The sequence below is a fragment of the Podarcis gaigeae genome (genome assembly GCF_964106915.1).
Source record: "Podarcis gaigeae genome assembly, chromosome: 1".
In the NCBI taxonomy this organism is placed as follows: domain Eukaryota; kingdom Metazoa; phylum Chordata; class Lepidosauria; order Squamata; family Lacertidae; genus Podarcis; species Podarcis gaigeae.
This window is the reverse complement of record NC_139678.1, coordinates 57,865,467-57,892,632: the sequence shown is the minus strand read 5'-3', so window position 1 is coordinate 57,892,632 and position 27,166 is coordinate 57,865,467. Positions and strand designations below refer to the sequence as shown.

Genomic DNA, 27,166 nt, shown 5'->3' with positions numbered 1-27,166 from the left:
ATGCTTCAGGTTACAAAGTCCGCTAACCCAGAAATAGTACCTCGGGTTAAGAACTTTGCTTCAGGACGAGAACAGAAATCGTGCAGCGACGGCACAGTGGCAGCGGGAGGCCCCATTAGCTAAAGTGGTGCTTCAGGTTAAAAACAGTTTCAGGTTAAGAACAGACCTCTGGAACAAATTAAGTACTGGGGTACCACTGTACAAGTATACATTGCCCTGCTTAAGAGGTGGAAGAATTTTTTTTTCCAAATACATTTTTATTAACATTATATACATAACAGGCATACAAACAAATACAAACAAATACAACAAGAAAAAAGTAAAAATATGCAAGCCAAACTTTTTCCTCTCTCTAACTATACAAAGAGAGATTAGTCCGGCTACTTCACAAAAAAAGGAGAGGGGAAAAAAACCCACCTCCTGGACTTCCTTCCATCCTTTTGGTAAGTCTCGAACATTTACTTCCATTCACGTATTTGATTTTTGATCTGTAAACCTAAATTCACACGCTGGTAGTATTGTTCTGACCCCGCCAGTCACATTAAACATTTATTCCAATGTAGTTCCAGTATTTACTCCAATTTTTCAGAGATTTCTGTTCATCATGGTCTCTTATTTTACCTGTTAATTTATCAAGCTCAGCATATTTTATCATTTTAATTTGCCAATCATTTATATTGGGGATAGTTTCCACTTTCCAATATTGTGCCAACAAAATTCTCGCTGCTGTGGTGGCATAGAGGAATATCGTTCTATCTTCTTTTTTAATATCTTTATCCAACATTCCCAGCAAAAAGGCTTCGGGTCTTTTGGGGAAGGTGTATTTAAATATTTTTTTAAGCTCATTGTAAATCAATTCCCAAAAGCCTTTCACCTTTTTACATGTCCACCATAGATGATATAGGTCACCCTCCACCTCCCCACATTTCCAGCATTTCTTATCCTTTAATCTATACATTTTGGCCAACTTCACAGGGGTGTGATACCACCTGTATAGCATCTTCCAAATATTTTCTCTCAGGGACATACATGCTGTAAACTTTATGTTACGGTTCCACACTTCCAACCAAAGAGGTGGAAGAATATTTTTATCATCATCATTGCTACATAGTGTTGGCCAATGTGGCTAACAACAACCAACATAAACTAGGAGCCACTACAACAAAAAGATAAACAGCCTGTTAAAAACAACAGCAGATAGAACATATAAGTTTGACAGGTCAAAAGCCTGTTTAAATAAAAAGGTGTCTTAAATTTAGTTCAGAAGAGCAACAAAGAGGGGGCTAAATGGTGCTCCCTGCATTGGAAGTTCCACAGCCTGGGTACCAAACATACTTCAGACCTTGGTGGGACAGCAAGAAAGGAATCTTTCAGAGGTTTGTGTAGAAAGCGGACCTAAGTGAGGTTAGGATATGACTGCATCCTGTCCATTGTTTTCATCATAAAGCAGGAGCAGGGACCAGAATGACAGGGACAGAAGTTGTCTCTTTGAGATTTTAAAATGCTAGCTGCCATGAAAATGCTTCATAACCACCTAGTTTTCACAAGAAAAGGAAACAAACATGCAGGATGAATCATCACATGCCAGGTTTAATTAGTTGTGACTGAGCTTTGATAACAAGAGCCTGAGAAAGGTCAATACAGTACATTGCATATGGCTTGCCATTGTGGCATCTGCAGAGATTCAACATCATGGAAAATGAGACAGCTAGTCTGGAACCAGATTTTCTTCATTGAGGAATTATTTACCATTGATTCTATTAATTCTGAAGAAATACATAGTGCTGAGGAAGCTTTACAAAGGGAGGCTGTGTTGCCATCAATCAATACAGCTCAGTCTACCACGGGGAAGTTATTCCAGCAGATTTACGACACAAATGCAATGAAAACTTCAGATAACAACTTTAAGGTCAGGTTCCTGCAGAGAGGGATGATTCTGTGTGTGTGTGTATAGTCAGGAATGCTGGCCAAACCCAGCAGGCAGGCCTGTCCATGCCATTTATTAGGAAGATATCCATTATAGCTGGTGGATGTTTCCTCAAGAGCCAGGAAACAGCCAGAGCTCACCTGACAGTTCTGAATGTGGAGAAACTACTGGAGAAGGTCACATGCCTCCCACCGCCAAGCTAAGGTGGACTCTGAGAAAGAGATCATTTCAGACCAAGCACAAGCTTTAGTGTAAACGAAAGCATATAGGGGCCCATGTGGGTCCTTTGGGGGGAAACCATATGAACTTCCCTAGAGTATCAGCCACAGTCTGAAGGTGAGAAATCCTTACCTAACAGCCTCTCCTCAATCCTGTGCTCCTTACAAGGTGGTGGTCAGTGTCTTGCTTGAGCTGAAGTTGCCGTTCTTACAAAGACCTTGACCAAACCAGGGCCTCCCATTCAGTTCCTGGAGCAGCTGCCTCAAGCTACAGGTGTGGCTGAGTATTGAGGAGCAGGACAGCTTCCCAGCTATCCTGCAAGAAGCTACAGCTTCAAGTCCAACTTGGTCATCACTACCTTTCAGAATTTCATCAGTGGTCAACGCCCCCCAAACCCCACCTATGTTTCTCAGCCTCTTAATGCAACCTGTGTGTTGCCTCCAACACCATTTGTCATCTTGAGCTGTGTTCATAGCCATCCCCTCCTCAAATGGTTGTTTGCTTCCAGCCATTTGTCACTGTTACCTTTCAAAGCTGTGTCCATGGCCACCCTGCGATCTGTATTTGGTGTTAAGTAGTGAGGTGGCCAAGTTTACTAATGATATCAAATTACATTCAGGATGTTAAAACAGAAAGGGGTTAAGGAGGACTCTACAAAGGCCACACCCACATCTTAAATTTAAAGCAATATTATACACTTTAACAGTTAATCTGGTCTGTGACCGTTTAATAAAATTTGATTTGATTTGATTTGATTTATACTTTAACAGTCATGGCTTGCCCCAACAAATACTGGGAGCTCAAGAATTCCTGGATGCCTAGATCCAGGTTTGGGGCAAGTACTTTTTAGTGAGAGAACCCCAGCAGAGATTTAAAATCACAAAATATGCAGCAAAGTAAAATGTGGAAAGATAGGCTGTTAGACTTTTAAAATATGCTCTGCTCAGTGCCTTCCAAAGTTCCCCTCTTCCCTTAGCATACAAAAAGACAAGTTCAGTAAGTTTAAAATGGTTTACATATTCATTTCTTCACTTTATTTCATTTAATTGAAATATTTTCAATAAAATATAAACACATTAAAAATGGTTTGCTTACAAACTCTTCAGAGGCCAGATTCATGTGCTTTTCCATACAGCATTCAAAAAAATGTTGCACAGGCAATAAAACTTGGCTTGGTTCTGAAGTAGTGAATATTCCTAACTTAATTGGTATAGGAACTCAAGAGTGGCTTGTTGGAACCATGCGGTCTGGCCTTGGAGCAACCAGCTGAGACCTCCTCACACATTGAGCTTCTCAGCTACTGGGAGAAAACAATAGGCTTGATTACCTAGTTGCTCCCAAAGTGATGTAAGCTTGGCAAGATAGTTTTCTCTATGGTCTTACCCCTTCATGCATTAATCAGACTTAAGTATGTTGATTGTATGAGGCTGGTTATCCCACACTTAATCCTTTTCAAGTGAAGCTGATAAGGTTCTGCTCAGGCTTATCCCTGGAGGATAAGATAGGCAGATTCCCACTACAATGCTTTTTCAATAACAGCTCCCTTACTTTGCAATTCACTGGCAAAGACAAATAAGTCAATCCCACCGAATTTTAAGGTGGAAAGGGTTGTTGTCCCAGGGTTTCTTTTGTTCAGGTACCGTAAATTATTTTTTAGACCTGCCTATAATGTTTAATGATGTTTTCTCTTGCAATTATAACTAATTTCAAGATCAGGTTACATGCAAAGATTTATTGATTGCTTTTTACCTGTTTTATATGAATGCTGGTTCATTTGCTTGGGGAGATAAATAAAACTATGCTTTTTTAACATGAAGGTAATACCATTTTATTTCACTAGATGAGCAGATGAACAATAAGCAGCAACACAGGGAATGCATTTGTGAAATTTGATAATAGCTCTGTGGTTTTTTCATTAATTCATTCAAACATTAATGAATTTATATTATTCTGAGTGTTTTGTGGTAAAATACGTGAACATTTCCAGTAGAATTCCACCAGACCAACAGAAGTGAGCCATTCTCAGTGAACCATTAACAGACGCTCTTGGTTAAACATTCCATGGAAAAATGGTTGAGACTGACTGAATCATTGATGTCTGAATAACTGAACTGCATAATAGATGTATTTTTTGAGAGCAGTTGCCTAAAACAATGCTCTTCTAAGCGAACTCCAACGGCAAATCTATTGCAAATCTCCATGTGATCTTCAGATGAAGGGTGGAATAGAAATTTAATTAATAATAATAGATAACATAATTTATTACGGTCAGACTAGCTCATATAACACAATAATGGCAGCATTCATAAAGATAAAATATGCAATTGGAGCAGTTTGCAGCAGTAGCTCCTGAATTAAAATTGAGATATATACCTGTACATATACGCGTACAACTGAGATTTGGGCTACCATAAAAATTGACCCTGAGGCGCCCCAAGGGTGACATCAGCTTTCCCCTAGTAAACTATTTTATTCTAGAACCTGTACCTACAAATCTGGGCGTAGAATCTGGCTACCAGCCAAGCTGTTAATAGTTTGTTTATATATGAGCATTATTGTACTATTAACCGTAAGGAGTTGCTTTAGGTATATTTTAAAGGGGGTCATGGATCTAAAACTATTTGTGCAAGCAAGTATACTTATCTGTAAGCAAGGGGCTCCTCATATTCCAGAGACAGGTGGCTGCAACTCCTGTGCTACATCAACTCCTGTGCTATATCATTGTGATGGGTTCCACAATCTTATGTTGTTTTTCCAGGAGGAAGCAATTGCCAGCTGCAATAGATCCACCTACCATGGAGGAGTTGAATAACTTTGCATGTATAATTGGGGGATTCAATTTAAACCATAGTATTTTATATTGAAAATTATTAGGTACCTTGTTAAGTATACTGAAGTCCAGAGTCATGTTTCTGCCCTAAGTATTGCGTGCTTTTACAACACCTTAGCCTTCAACATGGGAGTTCCATTTCTGCTATGTTTTATAGCACATCTCCTTGCCTTCGTTTTGATTTAAAGCCTATCCAAATAGGTTGATAAACAAGCTGCAGCAGTTTCCTAAAGGTAGCCTATTTCGTCTCAGGCAGCAACAGGTTATCCACGTCACCTTGAAAATGACCTTCATTTCCATCTACCCACTCGTGCAAAATTTGTGATGGGTCCCTACTTTTAAACATGACAGCTCTAGTGAACCAGTTTCCTATAGCAGCTTTGGCATGGATGGGAGCAGGGGACTATTGGGCAATGTTCAAGTAACCTTCATGTTATCCAGTGACACTAATAAATGGCCAGTGGCATCCCCATCATTCCTCTGAACTCATAGTTGGAAAGCATTTCAACTAATTTAGCAATCCTTATCAAGCACACCACTTATTGAGTGAGGGTGCCATTGTGGTTTTAGAAATATTTTAAACATGTGAAAGGTTGTACATAAACAAGTATAAAAGCAACAAAACATCACCAACCAAGCTGCTTGTTTGCATAGCGAATTATAAAATATCCCATCATGCTTGTTGGGTAAGTTAAACATGTGCTGCAGAATTGAGATTCCAGGGATTGTTGGCAGGCACTAGATTGGCACTAGACAGCGAGTGTCTATTATATTATCTGTGAGCTGCAGATCTAGATAAAACATTGTCTGAAATGCTGCCCCATTTAATCCTAGAGTACAATAATACATTTGGACCCGTGATGGGATGTCACAAGACGCTGCTCAGGGTCACTGGACTGCAAGGTTACTGCAAGCATTGGCATGAGGAAATTTAGGATGAAGTGGAGATTAGGACTGTCCAAATCACGCCTTCCGAACTCTTACCCACCATGTGAAATATGCCTCACTAGAAATACTTCCTTATAGCCATGTTGGGAAGAAAGAATAGGAACCGTAAGTGTATTTGACAGTAGCCAGCAAAAATATGCCTTCAACTGGTTGCAAGTTGTGGTATGGAAACAGAGGCCCATGATGAAAGGGTATGCAGTTCAAATGTCAAGTAGACACTTTTATTATTGAGATAAAAGTCTTACAGATAGGAAAAGATGAAAATTAAGTTGGCAGTTTCATTAGATTCAAAAACTCTGCTATGAAAAGTTTAAGTGCACAAAAGTGATACAAGTGTACAAGCAGAATGAAGCACCACAAAGAAAAACCCACAATGCAGTGACTACAATGTAGTAAACAAGTTTTGCTATTCTACTTTCCATTTTCCCTGATTTATTCGGTCTCTGTTCTCAATGTGTGGTGCTCTCTCTTACAAGGCTATTTGTCAATAGGTATGAAATGACTTCTTTTTGTTCAAAGAATTTCCTACGCCAGATCAGAAGCAGAGCATCTGGATTGCGATCAGCACAGAAGTTAAGCCAAGGACCATCTTACTAACTGCTGTAACTGGGCTGCCGTTACACAAATCTTTTTGGCAGCAATGAAAAGTGAACTTTTCACTCTTGAATTCTTTCTCAATAAAGTCAATTTCACAGTTTGAGTATTTCCAGCACGTAGAGATATTTCTTCCAGTACCTTAAAAAAACAACAACACAAAGACAAGATTTTATGGAAAGTAGTTTGCTTTCCTGCTGAGCAAGAAAATTGGGGGAGGGGAGAAGAGTTTAAGAATGTCTATTTAAGTCTTCCATACCTTCCTTAAAGGTAAAGGTAAAGGTACCCCTGCCCCTACAGGCCAGTCTTGACAGACTCTGGGGTTGTGCGCCCATCTCACTTAAGAGGCCAGGGGCCAGCGCTGTCCGGAGACACTTCCGGGTCACGTGGCCAGCGTGACATCGCTGCTCTGGCGAGCCAGAGCCGCACACGGAAACGCCGTTTACCTTCCCGCTGGTAAGCGGTCCCTATTTATCTACTTGCACCTGGAGGTGCTTTCGAACTGCTAGGTTGGCAGGCGAACTGCTAGGTTGGCAGGCATACCTTCCTTACAGTTATTTAAAAAAATATTGCCTATCTGTTCAAAACACGCAAGGTGGCTTTTAAAATACTGTCATAAAAATATAGAGACAGCATCTAAAAAGAAAAAAATAAACCACGTGTTTGCCCCCAAATCTTATTTGAGATATTTTACTTTACAAGAGCTATTTGAAGCCAGCTTCCTATTCCAGTAACAAAGGCAATAGTATCAAGCCAAAGTAACCATCCAGCACCCATTTGCTTCTCTGCACAGGTGCAAAGGAGAAAATTAAGAGGAAATGAAAATGTGTACAATAATTTCACATTGAATCCAAGACCTACTTTACTTCTTTAAGTACAAAAGATGTAGTTTGTATGATTTATCGCTCAACATTTGTTTTTAATATGCATTTATTATGAAAACATTTTAAATTCACTTTCATGTTCCAAAAAAATCTATCACCATATCAAGAACAGTGTCTCAGGGAGAGAGCTCTACTTTTTGTGGTACAATACAAGTATTAGGTTACATCCATTCTCATGGATTGCCCAACTTTAAAATGCTCAGGGACCCCTACCACCTTCCCTTAATGTTTCATCTAATTAAATCAGCCCAGAGACTTCCACATCATCAAATGTACCCCAAAAAGTACAATGCTAGGTGTACAACCAGCAGTTAATTAAGAATGTTAATGAGGATGGGGAGAGAAGAGTCAGAAGCAGGACAATTAAATTTGCCTGATGCCATATTTAAACCAATGCAATCTCCTCAACAACCTATCCCTAAAATAATTTGAAGAAAAGGCCTCACTTCAGTGAGTTGGGAGGAAAAAATGCATAAAATACAAGTGCTGACCATAATGAAGTAAAGAAAATAGTTCTTTTAAAATTGTACTTAATCACAAGTTACACATGAATCAGATAAGGCAGCATACTTACCCAAGTTTACCAATATGCAAGAATCAGTATCACCCGAGCATGTGACGTTCGTTTTACATGGACCTATACCATCCAGACACTGATAACATTTTAAGGCAGCTCCTAAATGAAAGAGGGGAGGAGAATAGAAGATGGTCTTATTGCAGGCTTCCATCATGAAACTAGATTCCTGGTAACAAGCTTGAACTACAATATTGATGTAGAAATAATTAAAAGATAAGTTAAAAGTGTTTAAGCGTACCGCAAAGGCATATCAGATGTCACAGCTCATCAGAGCACATACTGCTTTAGTAAAGATCATGGCACCTTACCTGGTTGCTAGGTAAAACTCCCCACCACCACCTAGTTCACTTTAACACTAACAATAGAATTCATCCTTAAGTTGCACTCCGAATGATCTCTGTTGTCCTTCCAACAGGGGAAGCTACAATCCTCCAGAGATTAAGGTAAATGTAAAGGGACCCCTGACCATTAGGTCCAGTTGTGACCGACTGGGGGTGGTGGTTGCAGCACTCATCTATCTCACTTTATTGGCTGAGGGAGCAGGCGTACAGCTTCCAGGTCATGTGGCCAGCATGATTAAGCCACTTCTGGTGAACCAGAGCAATGCACGGAAACACTGTTTACCTTCCCGCCGGAGCGGTACCTATTTATCTACTTGCACTTTGACGTGCTTTCGAACTGCTAGGTTGGCAGGAGCTGGGACAGAGCAATGGGCGTCTGGGGGATTCGAACCACCGGCCTTCTGATCGGCAAGCCCTAGGCTCTGTGGTTTAACCCACAGTGCCACCCGCATCCCTCTCCAGAGATTACTCGACTTCAAAACCCATCAGTCCTGTCAGCATAGGCAAAATATATGAGATGTGGAGTCCAACTACCTCTGGAGGAACATCCCTGCCTGTATCATCGTATTCTAATGTTGTTTTGAACAACATTATGTAATTTTACTGTGTGCCATCACAGGTTTCCCATGGAAAGGAAAAAAGGAGTTCTAAATTTGAACCAAATAAATAAAAATAGTTTGTGGCATTAATGCAAGGCTTTTCTCATCGAGGGAACCAAGTATAATCTAGTATGTATGCAAAAGAGCCATATGAAGAAGTCTGTTCTAGAGTTCCCGATTCAATTCTAGAAGATCTGACTACAATACAGCTGGAGTCAGCACAAACCAGTTTCAACAGCAATACCGCAAGTATAATATCACAAGTATAGATTAAGCTATGAGCCATAAGCCATAAGATGCAGTGGCTGGCATCTCTGAAGACCTACCTACCTAACAAAGGAAGAACCTACCACATCCCAGTAGGTTTGCCTCCAGGAGTCAAAATTAAGCACATCCTCCTTGGCCTACTAGAATCATAGCCCACCAGAAACCGCCCCCCATATCTATTACTCTTTAGGGGAAATACCAGCAACAACTGTTCAAGTCCACATTTCTCTCCCAGCCCCTGAACCCCTTTTTGTGAAGCCCACCTCCTCTGCTCAGTGCCCTGCTCTAAGTTCACACTATTTTTAATAGCGCACTTGCATACTTACCAAAGTGGCTGAACAAAGTCAGAACAAATGTGGCGATCAAAACGGTGGTAACAAGAGTCTTCATCTTCCAGTTATTATTTTCCCAGCCTTAGCCTATAAAGCAAAAACACAGTTTGGTTGCTGCTGGATGTTCTGAAGCAACAATTCAATGTAGCACTACGGCAACTGTTGTCAGCAGAATCTTTTCAACTTGCCAGATGGAGCAATCCCCTATCTCCTCCCATCCTTGAGCTGTTCTGGAATCCTCCGAACCCCCATCAGAGCCAATTTCAGAGCATTTTGTGGGGGGAAGAGAGGCAAGCCCAGTTGTGTTAGTGGAAAACCTTGTGTGGACTTCCACTACAGCAACCAACCAGCCAACCTGCACAATACCACAAAAGCAAATGTCACCATCCTTTATTAACATGCCTCACAATGAGCAAAATGGAGGCATGTGCTTTTTTGTGGGGCGCAACACCCATTTCTGTTTGCTTAACCGAGGTCTTACACAAGAGTGAAATTTGCTTGCATCTCTTAAATTGTGGGTAAATCCTCCCAATTTCTACACCAAACTCTCATTGCCACCCCTTAATGAGACGCCTTTACCCAGTGATGCACAACCACTCCAATCCCTCTTTGGTGCCAATAACTTTATTTGCAGCCACAATTCTATTTCTTTTGGCAAATTGTAGTTTAATCAAGCTGTTCTGGAGCAAGAAAAAAGTAACAGCACTAATGACAAGGCCAAAACAGCAGTCTTGCGCAAATCTGGTAACACTGAAAATGTGTGGTGCAAAAAAAAAAAATATGAGGACTGGCATGCCACCCATTTTCTATATGCACTATCCTATGTTACCATAGGGGCAGAATGTAAGGAGACCAATTGTAGTTCGAGCCAGAGTCAGAGACAGGTGGAGACAACTAAGTCTTGGCTTGCCCCACCCTCATCAGGTTACAACGCCAACACTGAGGAGGTAGCCAGTGCCGCTCTCTGGGCTGGTTCTAAATAAGGAGGCAGGTGGGCGTTGACTGAAGTTGGGGTAGTGCCCCATTTGCCCTCATAGACCAACCTCCTCTGACCAAAGAGAAATCTAATAGCACATCATATATGGATGAATCTTCAGGTAAGGAAAATACAAAGTGGCTGTTATGTACAAAATTATAATCTTCTGTACTGTAATCAAGTACAATTTATTTAACCATTGCTAAATACTATATTGGACCACCTAAATTCCACCAGTTAAACACCCCACCTAAACACCACTAGTAAAAGCTTATTGCATAAGCCTAGTTGTCCTAACTACTTGGCCTTCTGGCTTGAGAAGAACGTATCTACCAATGGAATCCCAGGAAACAAGCTCCTTAGTTCTTGGATTCACAGCCAATATATAGGATCCAAGAAATTCAAAACTGAGGATTAGCCCAGGTAAAAATCAAAGAAAAATGTTTCTTTACCAGCAACAAGAATGGAATCTGAAAGCGATGCTTTTCTTCTGCAGACAAAACATACCACAGCACAAAAGACATCAGGAAAAACTTTGTGTGGAAACAATGAAATAAGATTGAATCCAGAAGATAAAAATAAGACTACTCTGTTCCCAAACATCCCAAAAACTGTTTCCGGTTTGATGACTTGTTGCTTTAATTCTCTCTTTTACACTCAACTAAAATTCATTCTGTAGCAGTGACAAGACGAGAAAACTGCAAAAACGGTTTCTGTTATTTATGGGCTTGACTTGGTATCAAACCTTATCACCCAGCACTACTAGCTGCATGGAGTAACAAAACTCTTTTCTTCTTTAAACTGGTGTACCCTCTTATCTGGACTGCGGTCTTGTCAGTATTTCTGCTTCTAACAAAACATTTCTGCCTGCTTGACACCTCAGTAATCAGTCATAGCTTCTTGGCCAAAGTTTCCTTCCTCCAGTTTTGCTTTCACGGTGCCTGCAGACTGGATCAGAATTGAACTCAGCAATGCAGCTCATTGCTTTTTTTGGTTGCCATTTCCCCACACAACAGTTCACTTTGAAGTAATAACAAAACAGGAATTCCTCTCCAACGGAAGAGGTGCTCCAACATGTTAGTGTGTCGGCTACAGTGTGTAGGTGTGTTGTGCGAATGCTCAGGGCGCTCCTCCCACGGCTGGAAAAGGTTTAACCTCTGGTATGCTAGTAAAACTTAATTACTATTTTGCGAAATGATGCATGTCACCAACATGGAAAGTCTGGAAAGCTCTGCTCTAGAGGCCCAGCTGAAAAATCAGCCATGGGCCACAGCCATACATATTCCTTAGCAGGCAGCAAACTTTCCACAAACAAGCAGGGTTGGGTCACACCAGGTTGGGTCTGCAGCACCTTCGTGTAACGTTTTGCCTTGTGAAATGTAGGATGCGTAGCCAGGATTTTTTTTTGGGGGGGGGGGGGGCAGCAAGCTTTTGTTTGGGGAAGACAGAGCCTCAGTTAAGCACTTTTATTGATTTATTATATTTAAGGCTACGCCTATGGACCTGCCCATGCGCCGGAATGAGCAACGAGCTTGGAAGGGCCTTATATACGGCAAGCCTGTGCATTTATTATATAAATAACGATAATGCTCTCCAGCATGACGGAAACCTCTCCCCCAGCATCAATAGGTGAACATTTCCCTTCGCTTCGTACCGCGAAGTCTGGGGCGGGTGGGGGATCGGCGCCGCGTCCTCTAAGCCCCGCGCTCGAAAGCGGGCATTGCTGCGCCTGCCTCGGCTTCTCCGCGAGACCGGCCTGCTAAGCGAGCGACTATTTCGGTCCCGAATGCCTTCCACGCGCTTTCCCCATGACGACCCGCCCACCTCCCGGATCCGCCCAGGGATCCGACCCCATTCGCGCCGCTCGCATCTTGCAACGCGCAAAGCGACAAAGCGAAGGCACTGGAAAGACTGGAGGAGAAGCCGCGGGGGTGTCGCTGATGCTCAAGAAGACCCTGGCGGAAGAAAAAGGCCCCTTGTACTCACCCCTCCTCGGCTGCTCCGTGCTTCTACCTACACACGCCCCTCTGCTGCTCCGCTCGGCCCTGGGAAATTGTTTTTTTATATAGCAAAAGCCAGCCTCGGTTTAGCCTCATTGGCCGAGGGCGGGATTCCTGATTGGCTTAAGGGCTAGCGGGGAAGATGACGTCATGGGTTAACTAGAGGGAACGGCTCCGTCGCCAGTAAATCCCAAACTGTCTTTGATAGGAATTTGCAGTTTAGGACTCCCATTAAAAAAAGGGGCGGGGGACTGCAGTTTGTTACAAGTGCTGGAAATTGTAGCTCGGCGAGAGGTAAATTATAGTTCCCAGGATACCTGGGGGACTTTATGAGCTTTAAATGCATGGTACACAGCCCCTCTCTGTCACTGCTGAGAGAGAGGCAAATAAACGCTACTGATGGGCATAGCGGGGGGGGGAGCAACTGCCCCCCTCCTAAATCAAGTCAATCAATAAAAATATTTAACTAAATGTAGAAACCGTAGAAAGAATTTGAGAGATTTTTTTCTGAGCACTTGGGGTCAAAAGAAAGTAATTCAAAACAACTGTTATTGAATATTCCGAATCTGCCAGAGGATGGTGCCAGGTGGGTGTCCCGCCCCCCCCCGCAAACATAATTCCTGGCTACGCCCAGGACGGAACTCTGACAGATCCTCGATCAAATATCACCTGCTAATTATTGCTCAGCTGCAGCGCCTGGAAATAGAAAACAGGATGTTCTCTATCCAATTCAGCAGATTCCCCGCCGTTTCCTCCCTCCGCCGAGTAGGGTTTCAGTTTTAAGATCCGTATCTGAGTCTGTGAAGGACGCTCTGCGTCTGTATTTTATGTTGAAGCACAGCTGGAAACCCGCCTACTGAAAACCAAATATCCAAAGGAGAAAAAGGCTATCAGAGGAAAAAGTCACCAGCCAGAGGTTTCTCGGTCGTTATTTAAACGTTATTTAAAATCGGAAAAAACTAAAATGTGCGCATTGCTACTCCACAAAGTCAGTTCTGAGCAGCCCTGAATTGTAGCGGCGGCCCCTTTTAGATGGCGTGTGTGAGAAGTTCAAGGCTGGCCACGTGGCCATAAAGGAAGACACACCTTCCAATATTTTGCGGGATGGAATAAATAGCCTGGCAAATTCTTGGGAAGGTTCAGTGGGCTGGGCTTGATCTGCACAATAAATGTCCTGTTATAGGAGATTATGAAATGGAGGGAGAACCTTCAGACATTTTAAAATATGCAGACCGCATGTTTTATTGTACATATTAATGGGGTATTATTATTTAAATGTTCTGATGAATTGTTTATATTAATAATGTGTGCATTTTACAGGGGCTGAGTTGTGGAGCATAGCTGTCAACTTTTCCCTTTTCTTGTGAGGAATCCTATTCAGAATAAGGGAATTTCCCTTAAAAAGGAAAAAGTTGACAGCTATGTTGTGGAGTTTATTGCTGGGATAATATTGTGTCTAATATGACACTGACATTTAGTAGGCATTTATTAAATACCATTGTTCCTGGCTCAGTTTGGGGTCCATTTCAGCTGGTCCTCATCACCTGAGGTTACTTACTGTGAGAGGGAGTTATTTCACTTACCTGGGCGTAAATCCTGTTGCACTTGGTGAAACTTGGTTCTGAGAAGACATGTATAGGTTTGCTCCGTTAAACATCAAACCTGGGTGGGTGCATATCTTCAGTCCCTGGTTCTCTTGCTTACCCCTTTGGCCTGCAGCACTGCTAATTTCTTTTGGCACTATACCATTGTCCTGTGTTCTCCATGAGAGGCTGAGGGGGTGTTCCTACTTTTATTTTCTTAAAAGTGCCCTGTGGGTGATCAAAACCACTGTGCAAGAGCAGGAATCTAGACAGTTTGATTTTCTTTTACCTTTTTATTAACTTTAACAGGTTTTTACACTACCAGTTACACTTCATACTTGCACAGGTAGCTATCTACCCGTGCCTCTTTGGTGATATCTTGTGCAGCCATGACAGAATCCTGTTGTGTCTGTTCTTTTTCTGACCTAAAGGTAAAGTAAAGTAAAGTTACCCCTGCCCGTATGGGCCAGTCTTGACAGACTCTGGGGTTGTGCGCCCATCTCACTTAAGAGGCCCGGGGCCAGCGCTGTCCGGAGACACTTCCGGGTCACGTGGCCAGCATAACATCGCTGCTCTGGCGAGCCAGAGCCGCACACGGAAACGCCGTTTACCTTCCCGCTGGTAAGCGGTCCCTATTTATCTACTTGCACCCGGAGGTGCTTTCGAACTGCTAGGTTGGCAGACGCTGGGACCGAGCAGCGGGAGCGCACCCCGCCGCAGGGATTCGAACCGCCGACCTTTCGATCGGCAAGTCCTAGGCGCTGAGGCTTTAACCCACAGCGCCACCTGCGTCCCCTAGGGCTCTGCTAATCTTCTATTTCTTTTTTTCTTCTCACCAGTTAGCAATAACTGATTCCCAGGCTTGCAGCCAATTTTCACCACATCCATATCTGTATCTTTTTCAAAGCACACAGTATCTTTGTCCTTCCTTATTCTGGCTGGTGTGATGCACTTTCTCTCTCTCTCTTTTACTGGGAAAATGGCTTTATAAAAATTTATTCAACCCCTTTTACTTACAGGAAGCATGCCTGCTTGTTTATCTATACTAGATTATTTCCTTCACGTTAATTCACAAAAGGGCAATCCTTGGGGGATACTGATAGGGTCATTTCAGGGCTTGTTAGGCACAAGTTGGAGAACATGGGGAAATAAAACTGATGGCTAGGGAACTCGTTGCAACTATGCCAATTTATATAACTCAGATGCTGTGGTGCTTAGGCTACAATCCTAGGAACACTTTCCTGGGCATAAGCTCCGCTGAATTTAATGAGACTTAACTCTGAGCAGATGTATATAGGAGTGTTCTGCCAGCAGCAACTGAGTCAGGCAGCAGCCTTTGCCAACTTGATGACCACCAGATGTTTGAACATTTTCTTTTAAAAAGTCAGACTGATTAGATGCAAAATTATTCACAAAATGTATATATTGTGCACATAATCATGTTTGTGTCAAGCTGTATGCAATACTGGCTCTGGTAGAAATTTTGGTAAATTTGGCAACATTTCTACTTGGAATCTTTATTGGAAAAATTATTATAGTTACACATTATTGTAGTCAGTGCTTTTTTCAGGTGGTACTCAAAGGTATGCAGTACTGGCACCTCTTTTTTTGTTGTTAAAAAGTGTGCCACTTGCTATAACAGCTTCATGATACCAGCAGCTATTTTTCTAAAGAAAAAAAGCACTGATTGTAGTGAACTAATGGATTTCACTGTGCCCTTAGGCACTTGTTGGAGTCTTCTGGAAATAAATAACTTGCTGCTTTCAAACAGTGTGTCAATGCTGCATGAATGCTTTGTGCGTGCAACATAACCATTGACCTCAGTGTAATTTTGCTGCTGTTTGACAATGCTGCCAGCTGTGCATTATTTTTTTCACTGGACATTTGTTAAAAAAAGATCAAGACAGAACATAGACATGGAATCAGTACAGGATAATGTTTTGATTCAAAGTTGCTATAGGCTCTATGTGGCCTACACTCTATAGGAAATATTTGACAAGAGTTGGGAATATGAACAATGATTCCCAAATGTAGGATTACAGAAATGTGACCTTTCCATTCATATACATTATGCTTCTTAAAAAGTGCTTTCACTGTCCAAGAGTCTTGGAGAAGGGTAGCCAATGTGGTGCCCGCCAGATGTTTTGGACGGCAATTCCCAGCCAGCATTGGTCAGGGATGATGGGAGCTGGGGTCCTTATCAAGCAAAGGACATCACATTGTCTACCCCTGATCTTAGCTATTGCTTCAATGCAACACAACTTGGAAAGGGGACACAGCTTTGGTATGAATATAGCATTGGTAGAACATATGTTTTGCACACAGAAGATGTCACCCCTGGAATCTCCAGGAAGGGCTAGAAAGAGGCCCTGTCTGAAATTCCCTTGCCAGTTAGTATAAACCAGCCTTTCCCAACCTAGTCCATCCAGATGTTTTTGATCACCCATCATTTCTGAATTTTGCCTGGGCTGTATAGGACTGACAAGAGTTGTAATCTAAAACATTTGGATGGCCTCAGGTTGGGGGAAGTTGGTACTGAGCTATATAGACCATTGCTAAGGCTGCATAGAAGGCAGCTTCTTATGTTCCTAATTTCCAAACAACCACACATTACACAGAGGTGTGTTTTATTTACTGTTTTATAGTTGTTGTTTTAAAAAAGAACCATCACCAGTCATGTTCCAAGTGATTGAACAGTTTGTTTAACAAATCCATGTTGATGAAACATGTATAGTGTATAAATGGAAAATGTGGCACTATCTGCGTACAACGGCTAAAAATTAGATGTGTGCTATCCTGGAGTGAAGGTTAACAGCAACTAAAGGTTTTTTTGGGTGGGGAGAGCTTTTTGCCCCCACAACTAGCCCATTACCACCTGAAAGGATACACACACACACAAGAATAACATGGAAGACCAATGCATGGAAGACTATTGCAGAAGAAAGAAGAATTCTAAAAAGTAGCTACTGTCTATTCAATGGGTGTAATTGTAAACAAAGCCAGTGTGCTCTTTATAGCAGGGATCAAGAACCTGTGACGGCCCTGAAGTTGTTACACCATCAGTCCCAACAAGCATGGCCAGTGGTCAGGACTAATGGGAATCGGAATTCAACAACATCCAGAGGGCCACAGATTCACCACCCTTGCTATATACATAGTATATAAGCATTATTCACAGTAAATGCATTTATTGCAATGCTGGTAGTATATTGGCAGTTTAAAAAACATGGCAAGAAGTGCATTGTTTCTTGAATGACTATAGAAAGAGTAATAACTATAGGCCATCATATATACCAACTAATAGTAGGCTAATGCATTTCACATCTGATTACAGTATAAAGAGCCTCCCCTCATTGGACAAAGTCTTCACACTAAACTCAAAGTTGAAATGTCATTAGGCTGCAATTCTAAATGCACTTCCTGAAGTTAAGCTTCATTGCTATATGAGGGAATTGCATGTAAGTGTGCTATGAGGATCCGGAAGTAAGTGTTCAAACAGCAGATATAGGCTACTACACGTTTATCAGCAAGACTTCTGCAAATGAAACAAGGATACAAGCATTTTGCTGCAGTGTTTTAGCATTTTAAAGCTGAGCAGTGGCAGATTACTCACCACCACTCCAGATGTTTATATAAGACTTTGACCAAATCAAACTACAGTACCAACAACATTGTCATCAACACAAGCTGCCTGTGAATCTAGTTGACTTACAGTCTAAGAAAGGGTCAGGGTATGTTCTTTTCAGCCAAGAGGGGGCAGCTGCCCCCCTAAATCAATAAATATACATAGCCAACTGAGGTTCTGCCCCTTCCAACAAAAGATCTGCTCCTCCTAACAAAAATCCGGCTATGCCCATGGACCAAGGGCTGAATTTTCTCCTTCCAGGGACAGCATGTCAATGGTGAGCAGGGCTAGAGACCAAAGTGATCAGTAGACACAACCCTTTTCTGTATAGGGCAGGCTTCTATGTGCATCATTTCCATCGAAGGAAGCAGGAGGCATTATCACAGGTCAAGGACCCATTCCAGCTTCGAGGAAGTCATGGAGTAAGGACAGGGAGAGTCCTGAGGGCAAGATAAAGAGGCTGAGAGGGCAGCAATGGACTGAGACGGACTGGCAGAGCCACCATGGCATCCATTGCCCTGTCACTTATGTCAGTCAAAGTGGAAGGGGGGGGGGCGGGAGAGGCAAATTGCTGCGTACCAGACGGGAGCAGCAAGCAGACCCAGGTTGGGCCCAATGCCGTCAAATGACAGAAGCAGGACTTGCATGGGATCCCAGCTGGCTCCGCTCCTCCCAGAATGCCCAATTTTGGGACTTACTGTGGCCTACCACTGGTGAGGATCCCACCAGTAGTACTTCTGCCCACCCATTCAGCAGGCAGAATGAAAAGCTCTGCACCAGCAGAGGGACTCTGGAATCACTGGCAGGGCTAGGCAGAGAGACACTGCTGCCCAGTCTGAACCTTCCCAGGCCTGGTGCCAAGAGGGTTTGGATGCTAGTCTAAGCCCAGTAAGCGTCATGTCTTGGTGTCATTTTTTTCTTGCCGACTTAATTTTGATTTTATGGGGAATTCCTCTGCTCTGCCATCAAGCACCTAGAAATGTAATGTGCCGTACAAATAGGGATGATTTACATATTAGGTCCATTAAGTAGATGGCTCTTTGCATACAGTTCTCCTTTCATCTCTGCAAGTGTTGGATATGAAAGATTCCAGAGAGCTAAGAAAGAATGTGTTTGTTTCTACATAAGAACTGCCACCTGGAGCAGGTTAAAGCAGCCTCCCACCACCACCACCCCCGGCTGTTGACCAGCCCTAAGAATCATGGAGGTGGCTCAGTTGCTAAAGGATATTTGAATACACTGGCTGAGAACATTTTATTACAGAATGGGTTTCTCTCATTTGGGAGTGTTTTCCTGTTTTCCAGGTTATCTGAAAAGGGGATTTTAACCTGTCCTGGCAGCTCCTTCTCTTTTGTGTATCTGAATACTTTTCTGGTTTAAGACAATGCGCCCCTTCTCCAAATGCTGCAGACATATCAACTAAAAAAAAGAGGATGGGATGTGTATAGACAACTTGTGATGTGTATAGACAACACATTTTTTAAAGCTCCATATCACAGGAACATCATCCAAATTACAGTCATAGCAGAAATGGCTAGAGGAACTGTACTGACCATGGTGTTTAAACTTTTGTTGCAGAGATCTCTTTGGCAACAAAGGAATCTAAAACTGTCAGCGTTAAAGTAATTGGCAACTTGTTCTGTGGTACACTGTGACATTTTCCAGCAGCTATAGGTTCTCAAATGCACTGTAAAAAAAGAAAAAAGAAAAATGACACCCCAAAATAAGCAATTGAAAACTTGACAGCTTTAAATACGTTTGCTTTCTGTTGATTTTTTTTTAAAAAAACAATGCTTAACAAAAGCTGCTGATTTAATAACTTTATAAGGATACCATAACTTATAATATGGTTTATATGGTAAATATGGAAGCTTTAAAAAAAATTAACCAAATGTCTCAGTACTTTGCAGTAGCTGCCCCATCTTGCATAGATGTACGGTATAATCCCATTGAATATTGGAGTGGATCTTGAGTTGCTCTTTTGTGAACGGAAGGACTCCTGTTCACAGAAGGGGCTGCTTTAGTGCACAACATAGCTTTTGCCCTCATCCCATGTCAAGCAGATAAATCATCTACATCAGATTATCATGCCACTCCTAGCTTCTACTCAGTCTCAAAAACAAATCACTTATTTAAAAAAAGAAAGAAACCCTAAACATTGGAATTAAATTATGCAAAAGAAAGAAGCAAGATATGTAAAACCTTAAGCCAGGCTTCTTCAACCTCGGCCCTCCAGATGTTTTTGGCCTACAACTCCCATGATCCCTAGCTAGCAGGACCAATGGTCAGAGATGCTGGGAATTGTAGTCTCAAAACATCTGGAGGGCCGAGGTTGAGGAAGCCTGCCTTAAGATAAGCCCACAGCGGTTCTCAACCTGTGGGTCCCCAGATGTTGTTGGACTACAATTCCCATCATCCCCATGCTCTGGCCTTGCTAGCTAGGGGTGATGGGAGTTGTAGTTCAACAACATCTGGGGACCCACAGGTTGAGAAAGGCTGAGAAGGGATGCAGCAAACTGGGCCCCAGAGGATGATTGTATGAAATGGGCTTTGTGAGAAAAGGACTTCTCATATAATGCCACTATGCAAATCTATGGGGTGGCTGCACTTTGCATACTGTGTACAGTACAGATTGCCTCATCTCAAAAAGCAGGTCGTAGAGTTGGAAAGTGTTCAGAAAGGGCTTATTAGTAGTATAGGATTGTGCTGCAAGAGACACTCAAACCAAGAGTGAGACTGATATACTGCTGCATATTATACATACCAAACCTAATTTGCAAGCAAGCATCTTCTTCGTAGCTACAGGTAAGGTTTGTCCTACACAGGAAGGGGCTTTGTTCGCAAGTGTAACATCGGAGTGCATAGCCTGAGATACAAAGGGAGATTTTGTTAAACTAATGAAATATCTATATAGCACGATAATCTAAAGTATTTTAGGTATACTGCCACAGTAAACAAACATTAGGCAAATATGACAACTCACATCATAATGAATATTGGAGGAGGAGGAGAGAGAGGATGGTAGCTTTCCTAATGCCACTTAAATAGTTTGCGGTTAAAGTAAGATTTGGGGACCTCCAGCTCACCTGAGTAGCTGTCGCTTCAGACCCCAATTCAATTTTTGGTAAAAGGAAAACTCATGACACATCACTGCTTTGATCACTACGCCAAAAGTTTCTTTTTTGCTTTTGTTCTTGCTTTACTGTCTCCAATAGTAAACTGTAAAATACTTTTCGTTTTTACAGACCTTATATAGGACTTTTTTTAAGGCAGGGTTTTGTTTTTTTAATTGATCTAGGATTCAACTAATAACCAAAGAACTCAAGGAAATCTTCTCTCCTGTCCAAGTTTGATTACTTTGACACAGTAGTAGGTAATGAGACAAATAGAAAGGAAGAGCCCCCTACTGGACAAAGGATTGAACTGGGCAGCTTTTGGCTGAGAGTTCAGTCTTAAGAAATAAATAGGCTTAAGTGCATCTGCATTATGAATTAGACAACAGTAGTTTGACATCTAAAAACAAATTGTTCATTATGTAGAATATCCAGGCAGATATGGTGGAACATTTTGCCTCAACTGCCATCCAACTCTACCTGTTTCCACTAATTGCTGTGGAAACCTTCTTCTAGGGACAGAGAACCCATAGCCTCCAGATGCTCCTATCAGCCCTAGGCAGCATAGCCCAATGGTCAGCGAAGATGGGAGTTGGAGTCCAAAAGCAGCTGGAGAGCTATGGGTTCCCTGTCCCTGCCATGCTGATTCCTGACTGACTACATCAAATAAAATCACCTGCCATGTATGATGGAACTAAGCAAATTTCCCATTTTTGGTGCCTGCACATGGGATATGTAAACCCAAGCATATGTGTTCAGCACCTGATAGGTCACTACCACATCACTATTTATTATGTTTGTGCTGACTAACCTGCTGTGTTTCCTAGGCTGTGCATTATATACAAAATAATAATTCAAAGTTTACCAACAAAACAATTACAGCATTTGATGGACACATTCACCAAAGGACTGCACAGAATGCTTGCTAGGTTGCATGTTGTTCAGGACCATTGCCCATCTTCTCCTCTCAGGCTTTAAAATCCCTTCTGGTTAACTGTATGCCAACTGCAATGTTCACATCAGTTGCTGTATTCTGTACAGCACTTGAACAGATACAATAGAAACTGAAAACTTTCTATAGGTTTCCATTAAATTTACACCACTGCACAGGTGTTCAGTGGTCACTGAGCCACTCCCTTCAAGGAGCTTCAAGGAGGATACCTACCGGAACTGCAGGACACAGTTACAATAATGAATATTGTAAGCAGAATGCTGTTCATTTTGTCCATGGCTCCCCTGAAGTCTAGAAAGAGAAATACACATGAGACTGGGGCCATGCCCTTAATTTGTTTGTTCCATTCAAAGCTGTTATTAGACTTTAGGAGAGGGAATATCAACTGAGCCTTGAGAAGGAGGCAAATGAACAAAGTTACCTTCTTACATTTTTTTTACACTAATACACCCCTCCCTTCCACTATTACATCAGTTTTAACAGTCATCATAATAATAATAATAATAATAATAATAATAATAATAATAATAATAATAATTTATTATTTATTATTTATACCCCGCCCATCTGGCTGGGCCTCCCCAGCCACTCTTCCCCAGCGGCTTCCATAGAAACCAAAAATACAGTAAAATATCACACGTTAAAAACTTCCCTGAACAGTCATAGCTTCCATAGCTTCCCAGGAACTCTAGTTTGATAATGGTGCTGTTTTCAAATTAAATTATGTTACACGTTTTAAAAATATTTTACTATTTATTTATTTATTTGCTTTTAGGCTGCACTGGAAAAGAAGCAGGTAGCAGCATGCTCTGGGGACCCTGTAGGAGGTTTGGAGAAACACGTACAAAAACATTTTAAAAAGAAAACCTAACAGGGGGGAAACAACCCAAGTCCGGCCCAGCCCAAGAAGAACTGAGTATGCTCAGCAACCAAAAATATTGAGTCAGCTTGAAAAGAGAAATAGGAAAGGAGAACTGCAGAAAGAGACAGAGAGGAGGAAAATGATTGGCTGGCAGTTTAATACTTCAAGGTCAATGGTAATAGTGGCAATAATTTTAAGACAACAGCCAGAGAAACCAGCAAGCTGGACTGTTCCAAACTTCAGCTCCCAAACATATTCTGTTTGTCCATACAATCCACATTTCTGCTGAAAACGTATAACACAGACACTATATGTATTGCTTTTAAAGTGTATTTTGAAGATTATACAGTTCACACTACCATTACATGCAGTGGATGGCCCTGCAGTGGATATAGGAGAGAGTAGGGATGGTTTCAACAGGAAAAGCTTGTATCCATCATGTCTTCCTGAGAGGTTTACAGCTTCTCCATCAAATAGCCACCCAGGTATCTGTCTCAGATCTAGTTTACAAGCATTTAACTCTTCAAAATGTGGGTGGTTGTCACAGATGTGCACTTGTTCTCTTGGTAGACCTCCTCCTAAGCATCCTGTCTTTCGATTAAGTTGGATAATGGAGGTCTGCAATCAAGATCCCTTTTCCAGGTTTGTATTTTACAATACATACTTAGAATCATAGAATTGTGGAATTGTAGAGTTGGAAGGGACCCTAAGGGTCATCTAGTCCAACCCCTTGCAATGCAGGAGTCACTGAAAGATGGCCATCCAACCTTGCCTTCTGAAGGAGAGTTTACCGCCTTCTGAAGGAGTCTGTTGCACTGCTGACAGCTTTTAATGTCAGAAAGTTCTTCCTGATGTTTAGCCAGAATCTCCTTTCTTGTCATTTGGATCCATTGGTTTGGGTTCTGACCTCCAGAGCACTTATACCCTTGCAGTTTCAGAATAATACATTGAGGGATTGGTGGTACTGAAATGGCAGGCACTTTGAGTATGCTCTCTAAGAGGTTTTTGGTCCATTTTCCACTGTGAAGATGGCCAAGTGTACAGACTTGTGATTTGTTGTTGTTGTTGTTTGTTGCTGTTCCATTTTTATTGTTAATTATTTAACTGAACAAGTAAGCAAGCCAAAACAAATAAGAGTGTAAGTACAACATGCAGTGTTATCAATTGCCCTGTAATCCAAGCAGTGATGTGAACATGGTGTCAAGTCAAGTGTCCAGCCCTTCTGCTTCACCTTGAGTTCCTTGCAATGTATCCTTCCACAACATTCCATGTGTTGATGGTGGCTGACAATTATATTCCCTTTTTAGAAGCGTATGCAATAAAGTAGTCCTAGACTTCATTTTTAAAAATGCCTTCTGTGTTTTGGTTTGCTAATGCTCTCATTTGTTTTGAAAGGTGAGCTGTCCAAACATAATTTTTTTAACAACCTGATGGAAAGAAAGGACAGCTACAAAAATATTCTGAATGAATTTCTATCAGTACTGAAGACGTTGGATGCTTTGGAGATCCAGATGTTACTAGCTGCTGCAATCTTTTCAGATGCCAGTATTAATCTGTCTTCAACATATGACTGATTTAGATAGGATTCCTGCACTGTAAGGGGGGTTGACTAGATGACTCTTGGGGTCCCTTCCACCTCTAGATTACTACGTTTCTGTGAATACAGTATTGAATTTTGAATAGTATAAAATTTGTACTATGTTTTCTAAAATAAAGTGGACTACATTGCAGAGCCGTAACATATCACACATACCCTCTCAGCCAAAGTCTTCAGCTCCAAACATGCCATGTGGGTGGATACAGCTGCAGGCTTGTTGTTGTTGTTATTTTGAACTAATTTTACAGACTGCTGCCAACTCCTACTTGGAACACCAAAATTTTGGGGTGGGAATTCTGCCTTCTAACATGCTAAAACATACACACAGTTTGGCTCACTAAGAGCAATGGCTCTATGAGATTCCATTACTTTATGTTTCAGTGATATTTTATGTTCTCAGAGAAAACGACCCACTCTTTTACACTAGGAAAAGCAATGAGTTAACAGGAAAAAAACCAGGAAGTGCCTTGATTAACTTTGGCCAGCTCCCTGCAGTTCTTATCACTATGCAGCACCATCATACTAAACAGAGAAGAGGGGGTATTTAAAGACACACAAGATCCTAATTTGGCGCGTTACCAAAGCTAGAATTATTAGGGAGCAGCAATGTATCAGGTGACCTTAGATCATGGGGAAAGGGGACCAGAACCAGGGGTTTGATGAAGGCAGAGCATCTTTTATCTCTCAGCATTGCCTCTGCAGTCTTAGATACGCGCTCCTTCCGCGATCCCGAGATAATTCTCTTTGCGACCCGCAGAAAGCAGCAAGAGGACAGACCCTAGTTAGGACGTTCTCGGACGACAGGAAGGGCGCTTTGGGGCGGGGCTGTTTGGTAGGGTCGCCTTCTCATGCCAATGGGGAGGCAAAGGTTAGGAAAGCTGCACCCACGGAATGGAATCGCTTCTGAACGGACACAGCAGAAAGCACGGGAGCCCAATGTAGTCGATGCACACCCAACGCCCCCCGCCCGCCACACGCACCACACATCCCGTTGCGAACTCCGACCCCCCACCTACCACAGTATTGCCTACACTGGCCGGCAGCAGTTCCCCAGCCTTTGGGGAAGGGAGGTCTCTCCCAACCCTAGTTGGAGAGGATGCTTTCTGCTCCCTGGTCTCCTACCCTTCCCCGCAAAATTAACCCCTAAATGCAACCTGCTTAGTCTAGGCTCATTTCGCCCCTATCCCTCTCCTCTCCGGAGACCCAGAGAGCTGCCCCGCCTGCTCTGGGGGTGTCCCTTCCCCACCTTCCAAGCGGGATTAAAGCGATTAAATGACGAATCCTGAGGGGGGAAACGGAGGGCAATCCCTCGAAACCGGCCCTTCGCGCGCCAAGTGCCCGGCCCGCCGCTCACCCTCCTGCCCGCAGCTCGACGCTCCGCCGCAATCTCTCTGCAGCAAAATCCTGGCCCGCCGGTTTCCCTCGCGCCCAGAAGAGCGCGCCGCTTCTTCTCGGGCACCAGGACGCTCCGCCTCCCGCGCGGCGAGGCTGGTCTGCGGCAATGCGGAGAGCGGCCGAAGCAGCGAAATATAAGTGTTTCAATGATGGGGGAGCGAGCGAGAGGGAAAAGCGACAAGAGGGCGGAGCGGGCTCGGCCTGTACCTATGAACGGCTGGCCGGGAGGAGCGAGGCCTTGAGGGGGTCGTCGTCGGGGTGGGAAATTGGGCTTGGGAATAAAACCGCAGGCATTGTTGCCTCCCCTCAAAAAGGATATTGTAGAGTCGGAGAGCGGAGAAAGGCCACTCGAGCCAACAACGGGATGGCGCGGCTGCCCTTGGAGGAAGGCTGCACCATTGGGGACTTTTTAGTTCAGGGAAAAGGCGAGGGAGAGGCAGCACGGGGGGTTTAATTTGCTTAAAAGTGCGAAGAAAGTCCATACAGAAAAAAAGGTTTTCTCCCTCCTAAGGCTAGAACTCATGGCCAGTCACCGAAACTGAATCTTAAGACGATTCAGGACAGGCAGAGGAAAGGACTTTTTCCAGCTTGAAGGGCTTTGAGAATTAAGACTAATTAGGCTGTGGGTTAAACCACAGAGCCTAGGTAGGACTTGCCGATCAGAAGGTTGGCGGTTCGAATCCCCGCAACGGAGTGAGCTTCCGTTGCTTGTCCCTGCTCCTGCCCACCTAGCAGTTTGAAAGCACATGAAAGTGCAAGTAGATCAATAGGTACCGCTCCAGCAGGAAGGTAAACGGCATTTCCGTGCGCTGCTCTGGTTCGTCAGAAGCGGCTTAGTCATGCTGGCCACATGACCCGGAAGCTGTACGCCGGCTCCCTTGGCCAATAAAGCGAGATGAGCACTGCAATCCCAGAGCCGACCACAACTGGACCTAATGGTCAGGGGTCCCTTTACCCTTTACCTAGGCTAAACGCTGCCTCCACACTGAGAACAAACCGGTTCTGAATACTGTATGTATTTGAAAGCAATGCAACACCTACATCAGAGACCTTTTTATCCAGATTGGAAAGCTTGTTTTTAACATATATCCTCGCTTCCAGAAAGGATAGAGTAAGGCACATGGTATACAGTAGTACCTTGGGTTACATATGCTTCAGGTTACATGCGCTTCAGGTTACAGACTCCACTAACCCAGAAATATTACCTCGGGTTAAGAACTTTGCTTCAGGATGAGAACAGAAATAGTGCAGCGGCAGCAGGAGGCCCCCATTAGCTAAAGTGGTGCTTCAGGTTAAGAACAGATTCAGTTTAAGAACAGACCTCCAGAACGAATTAAGTTCTTAACCCGAGGTACCACTGTATATCAAATGAGATGCTAGCGTCTGATATTCAAAGAACTTCAAGAACAGTTACCTACTGGGATAAGCAAGATAAGGATGACATGAGGTAGCCTAAAGTACATAAAAAGTTGCCTGGGCATATAAACTTCAAACCCTTCTCAAGTTGGCTGTATGCAGTTATGGGAACTGGGAATGCTATGGACT

General features: G+C 42.8%; 2 protein-coding genes across 5 annotated transcripts; both read right to left on the bottom strand.

Moving 5' to 3' along the window:
* Positions 1-3,143: 3,143 nt before the first annotated feature.
* Positions 3,144-12,630, bottom strand: LOC310851080 (CD59 glycoprotein-like). The gene is made up of 4 exons (XM_083753189.1): positions 12,481-12,630; positions 9,513-9,605; positions 7,977-8,078; positions 3,144-6,659 (listed from the first exon to the last, which is right to left on the bottom strand). The coding sequence occupies exons 2-4, from the start codon at positions 9,574-9,576 to the stop codon at positions 6,460-6,462; spliced, it is 366 nt and encodes a 121-aa protein (XP_083609315.1). The 5' UTR covers positions 9,577-9,605; positions 12,481-12,630; the 3' UTR covers positions 3,144-6,459.
* Positions 12,631-16,698: 4,068 nt separating this feature from the next.
* LOC310851092 (CD59 glycoprotein-like) lies at positions 16,699-25,833 on the bottom strand. Of its 4 annotated transcripts, XR_014567562.1 has the most exons (6): positions 25,581-25,833; positions 21,981-22,058; positions 20,467-20,568; positions 18,480-19,389; positions 17,400-18,142; positions 16,699-17,351 (listed from the first exon to the last, which is right to left on the bottom strand). XR_014567562.1 is itself a non-coding variant. In XM_083753234.1 (4 exons), the coding sequence occupies exons 2-4, from the start codon at positions 22,042-22,044 to the stop codon at positions 19,196-19,198; spliced, it is 360 nt and encodes a 119-aa protein (XP_083609360.1). In that variant the 5' UTR covers positions 22,045-22,058; positions 25,581-25,833; the 3' UTR covers positions 16,699-19,195. The 4 variants fall into 4 exon arrangements, 1 of the variants encoding a protein (XP_083609360.1); XR_014567560.1 differs by having other exon boundaries at positions 17,400-19,389; XR_014567561.1 differs by having other exon boundaries at positions 16,699-18,142.
* Between the last annotated feature and the right edge of the window lie 1,333 nt (positions 25,834-27,166).